Source organism: Phodopus roborovskii, unplaced genomic scaffold (assembly GCF_943737965.1).
Source record: "Phodopus roborovskii unplaced genomic scaffold, PHOROB, whole genome shotgun sequence".
Classification (NCBI taxonomy): domain Eukaryota; kingdom Metazoa; phylum Chordata; class Mammalia; order Rodentia; family Cricetidae; genus Phodopus; species Phodopus roborovskii.
This window is the reverse complement of record NW_026126611.1, coordinates 10,362,128-10,370,431: the sequence shown is the minus strand read 5'-3', so window position 1 is coordinate 10,370,431 and position 8,304 is coordinate 10,362,128. Positions and strand designations below refer to the sequence as shown.

The 8,304-nt window shown below is 44.2% G+C and overlaps 1 protein-coding gene across 1 annotated transcript; it reads right to left on the bottom strand.

Moving 5' to 3' along the window:
• Positions 1-1,197: 1,197 nt before the first annotated feature.
• On the bottom strand, positions 1,198-8,016 carry Fbxo5 (F-box protein 5). The gene is made up of 5 exons (XM_051205978.1): positions 7,891-8,016; positions 4,405-5,071; positions 3,754-3,844; positions 2,378-2,557; positions 1,198-1,958 (listed from the first exon to the last, which is right to left on the bottom strand). The coding sequence occupies exons 1-5, from the start codon at positions 7,967-7,969 to the stop codon at positions 1,701-1,703; spliced, it is 1,275 nt and encodes a 424-aa protein (XP_051061935.1). The 5' UTR covers positions 7,970-8,016; the 3' UTR covers positions 1,198-1,700.
• Between the last annotated feature and the right edge of the window lie 288 nt (positions 8,017-8,304).

Sequence of the window (8,304 nt, the reverse complement as noted above, 5' to 3'; positions counted from 1 at the left end):
ATCAGCTCCTGCCTCCAGGTTCCTGCCCTAGCTGCTTTTGATGAGCTGATTTGAATGTGAAGAAAATAAATTTTTTTCTCCAAGATGGTTTTGGTCATGGTGGTTCGTCAATAGCAACAGTAACCCTAAGACACCCCCATAGGTAAGACTGGGCAGATGAATAAGTAGCAGGAGTTACATATCCAGGAATGATAAGACAGCACTATGTGGTAGGGGAAGCAGTAACAGCCAAAGCCTGTATTAAACTAAGAAACCAAATCTGATACCCAGTGAATTATGTTGAAAGAACTGAGACCGAGTAATGATACAGAAAATCTACTTAACTATAAAAGTGACATAGAAAACCTATTTAACCCAACTATAAAAGAATCCCTCAAGTCTAAGAGGGAAAAGTGGACCACCATTTTTAGGGGACAGTTGGCAATCAAAAATACAAAGAACCCTATTCATGTTCAATTAGACTTAAAATACCAAAGTAGAGAATACTGAGCTTTAGGTGTCAAGTTATTTCCATAGGTTATCTATCCCATTAGAATTGATCTGAGTTCAAGGACAGCCTGGTCTTCGGAATGAGTTTCAAGATAACTAGGGCTACACAAGAGAAACCCGGTTTTGAAAAAAACCAAACCCAAACCGAAAAGCCCTAAAAATAAAACTAATTGGCTTGTCAGCAAACCCAGAGAAGCACTGATGGATTTCAAATCCTGCAAATGAGGCGACCACTCCCTAGGATCACTGTATGCATCAAGTTGTTCTTTAAAACAAGCATTGCTCATGATAAACAGAAGCCAATGCAAGATACAACCACCACCACTGAACTGGCACTGCAGGTTATCTAGAACAATGTCTTATGGATAAACAAATGAAAAGTAGAAAATAAAATCAAACAAGTGCCCACTGCTCCGACGTGATGGTTGGGTAAGTCTTGCTGACACAGTAAACCCCCTTGTTTTTTCCCACATCAGTTTTAAGGAGTTGCAGCAGCAAGTATAGAGGTGCTCACTACAGGTCTTCAAGACTTACTAAAGCTCTGGGAGAGAAGTCAGAGGAAGTGACAAGCCCTCTGTGAGACATGAGCCACCCAAATCCCTTCACCGCTTAATGTACTTGTTTCCAATGCTTATGTGTTCGTAAAAATAGACAGCACATGTCACCGAACTTACAAAATTTTATTCATAACAAAACAAAGTTATATGTATATTTATTCTCTTTGGCATTGTAAAAACAGAAATATTTACAGGTATAAAAACATTGAGACAGACTTCAGAAACAAACATTACAACAGATACAACCCAAGAAGGCTCACACGGACAGACATTTAAATGGACACTTAAATTGACGTGGACACAAGGGAAATGTGGTAAAGCCTGCAGATGCTGCTAATACCGAACCACATCTGTTTTAAAGACTCCATAGAATTACAGCCTCTGCTTGCCATAAAATCCAATCAATCTTAATTTACCATCTAAGTACAAATAGACGTCCAGTTTCTCTTTTTCTTAAAAGAGTTAAGTATTTGCATTTGTATGGACAAATTTAATTTAACTTTAAACTGTAATTATTTTAAGAGGCTATACATGTCCTCTATTCACAAAGGGGCAAAAGGCACCATACATTTTTTTTTTTAACCTTCTGAAGTTAAAACCTAACATTTCTTAAAAAGTAGAAATTAAGATTGCCTATAACTGATTTACTAAGGGTCACAATCTTTGTAAATTCTTTTTACTCTTTTTAGTTCCAGGCAACGGGCCCGTCATTTTACAGCTTGCTTTTAGGAGCTTGCCATTCGAACAGTCTTTGGTGTTGTTATGATAATCGCACAGACACTTTGTGCAATAGTCGAATCCACAGCTTTCCCGTTTGCAGGTAGCTCGCTCTAAGTAGTGATCATATTTTGCAGGGAAATTGCAGCGGACACAGGCCTTCAAGCCTTCGTTGTTTTTTAATGTCTTGGCCATCTAGAAGGGGGAAAAAATCCATACACGTATGTTAGTGTACTAAATGATATTTGGTAACTAAACCAAGAAGGACGCTATGCCTCCAATGTATCTACCCCCCCCCCCACACACGGTTCACGGTTTTTACTATTTGTACCACAAGGAACAACAGGCGAAGGCGTGCTTTTCTGAAAGGCCCGTCTGTCCTTAGGACAGTAGTCATCACAAAATGAAGCATGGACTAGTTTGAGAAATTTCAAGGTCACTTAGAATAAACAAAGAGGACAGAAGATGTGACCTCTTCAACAATGGCGACTTCACTGAGTAGCAAACATTAGACACCTTGTAGTGAACTTTGAAGCCCTGCTTATTGTCAGCTAACTCCCTTGGTCAGTAAGCCCCCCCCCCCCATGGCTAATAATTACCAATTCGACAGTTACCTCGAGGAACTCACTGTGCCGGCTGAAGGCAGAGCCTTTCTGATCACGCTGCCTGGGGAACTTGGCTGGAGCATCTTTTTTGGGAGGAGCCCAAGTCGATGACTTTTGAACAGAAGTTAGTGCAGTTCTGCACACAACGTATCCTCTGGTTGAAGCATGTAGTGACAACTTACTGTTTTCCTGATTGGAAGGGTTTAATAGATTTGCAGTTGGTAAAAGAATCAAACAGGAATGGTATATCCAGCCGCGCGTTATCTGCAGGTTTACATACAGCCCAACAGAGCTAAGCACAGAAACATTCTAAAACAGAAACCAGGATGAGCCTATGAGGAATACAAGGTGCCTTTAAACTAACCAAGACCAGTCCTGCTCACAGAACAAATGGTCGTCCTTCCCACCGCCAGTAGGTGGCAGTGGTCAGTTAGCAAACGTAATTAGTACAGGTTTTAGAGGTCAAGATACAGCTCAGGCTGTTGTCAAACTTCTCAAAGCCTCCAAGATTCCCAGATTACAGACATCTGCCACCACCCTACCTTAGTGGCACATTTTAAGGTAACCCTTTAAGTGGACTCCCATGACCAATAGATACAACACAGAATGTAAGTATCCCTTATCTAAAGTCACCGGGCTAAGTAACAGCATGTTTGTTTGTTAAATAGGTCCAACTGTAAGACCTCAACTTCCATTCCTACACTGATCATTGTCAGAAACACTACAATTATCAAAAATTCAACACTTCCCCTATACCAGCAGTTCTCAACCTGTGGGTTGTGACCCCTTGGGGGTGGGATTAAATGACCCTTTCACAGGGGTTGCATATCAGGTATTTACATTCTGATTCATAACAGTAGCAAAATTCGTTGTGAAGTAGTAATGAAAATAATTTTACCATTGGGGGGTCACCACAACATGAACCGTGTTAAAGGGTCACAGCACTAGGAAGGTTCAGAACCATTGCTCTGTACAAGACTCTCCAGTAATGTGATAACTCAGTTTTTCTTGTAACTGACCAAGTTAACACACACCACCCATGCTGCGGCCTTTATTTTGAAATTAGTCTGCACACTGCAGCTTTCCTGCAGTGCAAGTTTCCAAAACTTGTTTAATTAAGAAGCCCTCCCTGTACACACCGCCCTCTCTTTCTCTCCAGCCCCTGGAGGCTGGTGTGTTCTATGAATCTAAGGGGCTTACAAAGAATTGTTTTTGTTGTTTTTTTTTCTTCAAGGAGCCCTGGCTGTCCTTGAACTCAGAAATTCACCTGCTTCTAAGTGCTGGGATTAAAGGCGTGTGCTGCTGCTGCCACCACCACCACCCAGCCATAAAATGTCTCTTTCTCTAAAGGACACTTCAAGAAAACACCACTTAGAAGAACTTACAAGGATTCTCTGCATGGCCTTGCTGTATAGCTGGAACGCTCTTTTATCGCTTTCTAATATCTTCTTCCAAATTCTGCTCACTTTAGACAAACTAGAAGCAAAGGAGACAAAAATGCTAAGATGAACGAGAATAGTCCAGTGCAAACTTTGCTAACCCGACTGAACATCGAAAATGCTCAGATGACCAAGCCTAGTTATTAGTCTACTACCAGACTACCAAAGGGCCAAAATGTTAAAATGTCAAGCTTCTATTGTACTATCTTTTAGTTTCTGGAGAACCAATTTCAGACAGGCCCAGCGTGCATTTCCACATTAGCTATTTGATAACAGGACTCCAGGCTACTTGTAATAGATTTTGAAAACCCTTTATGGTAACTGAAATGGCACACTCCACAATGCTGATTACAGCAACCAACACACCCACTCAGTTTCACTTCAGCAAGCCAGATGATTCCATACAGAATATATACTTCTAATAGGAAGACTACAAAATTCAAAGCGCCCAGAATAGACACAGGTTTCCCTTTCCCTTTGTTTCTAATGCCATAGGACCCAAGCCAGCTCTGTTAAAGGCTGCTTTACACTAGTCTGCTCAAGTGGACCCCGTGTTTATCATATCTAATTAATACATGCAGTATGCAACACACTCACTTTATTAAGTCCATGTCACTGAGCTTCGTTAAAATATTATCTAAAAGGTGTTTAAATCCTCTCCGGGAGAGCTCAGTGAGGATATCTAAGTGCTCCAGACCCATTTTCTTGCCAATTATATTTTGCAGTCTAAAGTTCCCACTGGCGATCACTTCCTTCAGCATTTCTCGATCCACTTTAGGGTTTCGCTTGGAATTCTTCTTTAATGTTGAGCAGACTACTCTTTCAAAATGCAGGGCAGGCAGCAGGGTTTTGCTGGGATACTGGTCTGAGCTCTGTGATGCCGGGAGGCAGGGCTGGGGACTGTTCTTTAAGTTCTCCAGAATCAGGGTGCCGTCCTCATGGCCACTTTGATGGGAAAAGGACAAATAGCCACTGTCTTCATACAGTCTGCTGGCCTCCAGCTCTTCCAGGTCACCGGGACTATTGAGTATTTTCTGTATGCGTTGATTTTCCTTGTTATCATGTCCCACAATTGGTGACTCTATAAAAGATAGCCTTTCTTGGTTTCTAAAGCAGTCCTTACAGGACGGCTCCAAACACACAGAGTCGAAGGAACCTTGTCTCCCGCTGTCCTCAGGTTTTACCACTTCAAGTTCAGAAAGATCAGGGTCGCAATTAAAACACTTCATTTTAAAGGAAAGAATAGGGCTTTCTTCTTTACAAGCTACAAAAAGAAAACAAGAAACAATAAAAATCACTTTTGTGCTAACATGCCCTACAACTTGTTGGGCACAGAACCCAGGATTTCACACCAAACACCAGGGTCCTTAAGTGTCCAGTAACAGAAATGAACACATTATCAACACCATGGTGTGCATGTCCTAATTAACAGAGTATCAACCCAAAACTATTCACCAATCTGTGGTTACATGTTTCTTTAGCTGTCCCCACCTGTCCCAGGACACCACATTCATCTACTTATCGTTATTTCCATAGACTTCCTTGGAATGAAGTGCCCTGACCCACTTTTGTTATTATGTGGCCAGGGGACAATCTAGGATGTTGGCTTTCTTCTTTCTATCTCTGTGTGGGTTCTGGTGACTGGGCACAGGGGGTAAGCTGGTGGGAAAGCACACTGAACTTCATTCAGGTCTGGCTATGCCAATCCCATTATACCCCGTAGTCAGGTCAGGAAATGCCCAATGCAGTTCCTCATTTGTCTGAGACAGGACTTCCAGGAACAAGTACACTATAGTGCAACAGCTTTGGCATCAAACCTTAGTCCAGGGAGATTTAATTTTTGGCTAAAACTGTTCTAATTTTGCTCTCATGATCACATGTTGGCATCATTAAAAAAAAAAAAAAACTTATCCAGACTACAGGATTCTTTGTTTATCGTCTAAATTAGAAGAAGCATCAGAAGACATATATATGTCAATCCATCTTAGATCAAGAACTTTCCTAAGATCAAGCTAAGTGTTTAAGAAATACTTTGTATTCTGTTCATGTAAAGGCATATCACCTGATTCCATACCCCCCAATCAATCAATGTGGGGCACATGTCTAGTTTTGCCACTTCATTCATCTGCTGCCCACTTAATGATAGATTAGGGAGGAAGTTAGGTATTAAGTGTGATCTTCTTTTAGAGGTAGGCAGACCAAACCTGTGCATTTGCCTAAAAAGAAATTTGAAAAAGTCACAAGGCATTGGCAATGGTGGACTGTAGGGAAGTACATGGAATTAAGGTTAGATAAGTCCCCAATGGGGACTGGGGTATAAGTCTGTAGTAGAAAGTAAAGACAACTGGACCCCGATTAGCTAATGCACAGGATGTGTGTTGTTAAATAGAATAAGAAAATATTCTGTGGTTTAAGACTCCAACAGTTAACATATAGAGTATCTCTTACTAAGGAGGAAATGACAAACAGTTAACCCTTATAGCCTTAGTTTTCCCATCCACAAAATGGGGCAGACTGTATTAAATAAAGCCATCATCTAACCAATAGCATCTGTCACATCGCTCACATTAAGCCACACTCTCACATTGTTTCATTGAAAAAAATCAAGATAAATTCCACAAGTACAAATTTAGGAAGCAAACATTCAAATGAAAACAATCTCTGGTGAACTTTCCTAACCAGATGATTCTATTAGGATATTTTGGTTTTCCTTAAAAAGAACCTACAGATAAAAATCACATCACCACTCCTCGGTCCAAGCGCTTGGGTGGGGGAGGGGAGAGGTTTAATAGTTATAGAGTGCACTCAGTCTGACCTTTGATTCAACTAAAGAATACCGGCTTTTACACTCCAAATCAAACACTCTAAAAAATTGTCGATAAAGTCTATCTAGCTCTTCCATATGTTAACCAAATTTCAGTCTCAGCCCAAGGAAAGGTGACTGAAAGTGTAATTCTCAAGAGAAAGCCCACATGGAAAAATGTTGAAATCCACTAATTCATTTATAAAAAGTTCCTTTAAAGCTGTAACCAAGTCCGGGAGGGGACTTGGAGGCAGCATGGTATCTCCTGTGAACGAAAACTATTCACATAGGAGTCAGGACCTTTTACAAACACAAGCCACTTAGCTAGCAGTTTCTACCCCTCAAGACTTAATTCCTTTTCTGATGAAGGAAATATTACCAAAGAACTGCTTTTATCCTTCAGTTTTGATAATTTCTAGGGTAAAATAGATGCACCTGGCTTTCACTGAGGCCAACAAAGACAGATTAAAAAATACATATATAAGCAACTGAATTTTTCAACTCTCATACAGGCTTTGAAACAAGTGACCATTAATTAACTCAATCGGGGATGGGGGGCAACTCTTGTTTGATTCTCACCAACTAAGCATTAAAGGCCAATTCATGCTTTTTTTGGTTTCCCCCCCCCCGGGGGGAGAGCGCTTTCAAAACCCTCCCCTGAGGACTCCAGGCCTTGAGACTGAGAGAAGTTAAAAAAAAAAAGGGGGGGAGAAAATAAATCTTTTCCCATTGAGTTTGGTAGGGTGGGCAGAGGGGTGGGCTCTACATTTGGCGGGAGCCCCTAGAAATAAACGCTGAGGGGTGGGTGGTGGGAGATGCCCCGAGGGCGCGGTGCACGAGGGCGGGAGATAAGCAAGCGCGAGCTCAATCTCCCGCGCTCTCCGGCCAGGGCGCTGAGGGAGAAAACTTTGGGAAACTGAGTCGGGATTATGTGAGGCAGCTAAACAACTGTGGGGGAGAAAAGGGGGGTGTAGGGGCAGGAGATGGGGCACCTGGCAAGCTTGGGAGCCCAAAGCCCTGTCACAGCAAGGGGACGGGTGGGGGAGGGGAGGGAGCATTTGGCGCCCATGCAGGGGGGGTGGAATCCCGCGCGCAGAAGCCACCACCTGCACGTCCCCGGTGCGGGCGACCTGGACGCGATGGGACGGGCGGACCCCGTGCCCGCCGGGCCCCGTCTGTCCACCCTCCCTCTGCACCAGCCGACTCCCCTCCGCCCCGGGACCCCGCGATCTGCATGCACCCGGTCGGTCGGGGATCCCTACGACGCCCGCCTCACTCACCGTCCGCGACCGTCCGCGCGCCGAGGCCGCAGGGGCAGGGGGACGGCCTGGGCAGCCCGCTGCAAGCGCGTCGGTTCATGCCGGAGAACGCGGGCCCCGACGCAGGTCAGGCGGCGGCAGCGGCAGCGGCGGCGACCACTGGGAAGATGCGACCGGCACCGCCGAGCTCCAGCTCTTAAAAGGCGCGCCAGCTGGTACTTTTAAAATCTTTGAATTTGGTGCCCAAGTCAGAGCAGACCAATGGGGCGCGGCGTCCGCACGCGCGCGCCAATAGGCAGGCGGCATGGGGGGGACGCCCTCGCTCGGCCAATAGGAGGCCGCGGGGGCGGAGCCGGCCGTGGAGCCCCGGCCCCTCCCACCCGCCCGCGTCCGCGCCTCCCCAAAGACGCGGAGGGTGTGGCTAAGGCCCTGGGG

Excerpts from the sequence above, each read along its gene's own strand:
- Fbxo5 (XM_051205978.1), bottom strand. The coding sequence starts at position 7,969 with ATGAACCGACGCGCTTGCAGCGGGCTGCCCAGGCCGTCCCCCTGCCCC. Across the intron at positions 5,072-7,890 it reads CGCGCGGACGGTCGCGGACG|CTTGTAAAGAAGAAAGCCCT; the intron begins GTGAGTGAGGCG and ends TTCTTTTTGTAG. Across the intron at positions 3,845-4,404 it reads AGTGACATGGACTTAATAAA|TTTGTCTAAAGTGAGCAGAA; the intron begins GTGAGTGTGTTG and ends CTTTGCTTCTAG.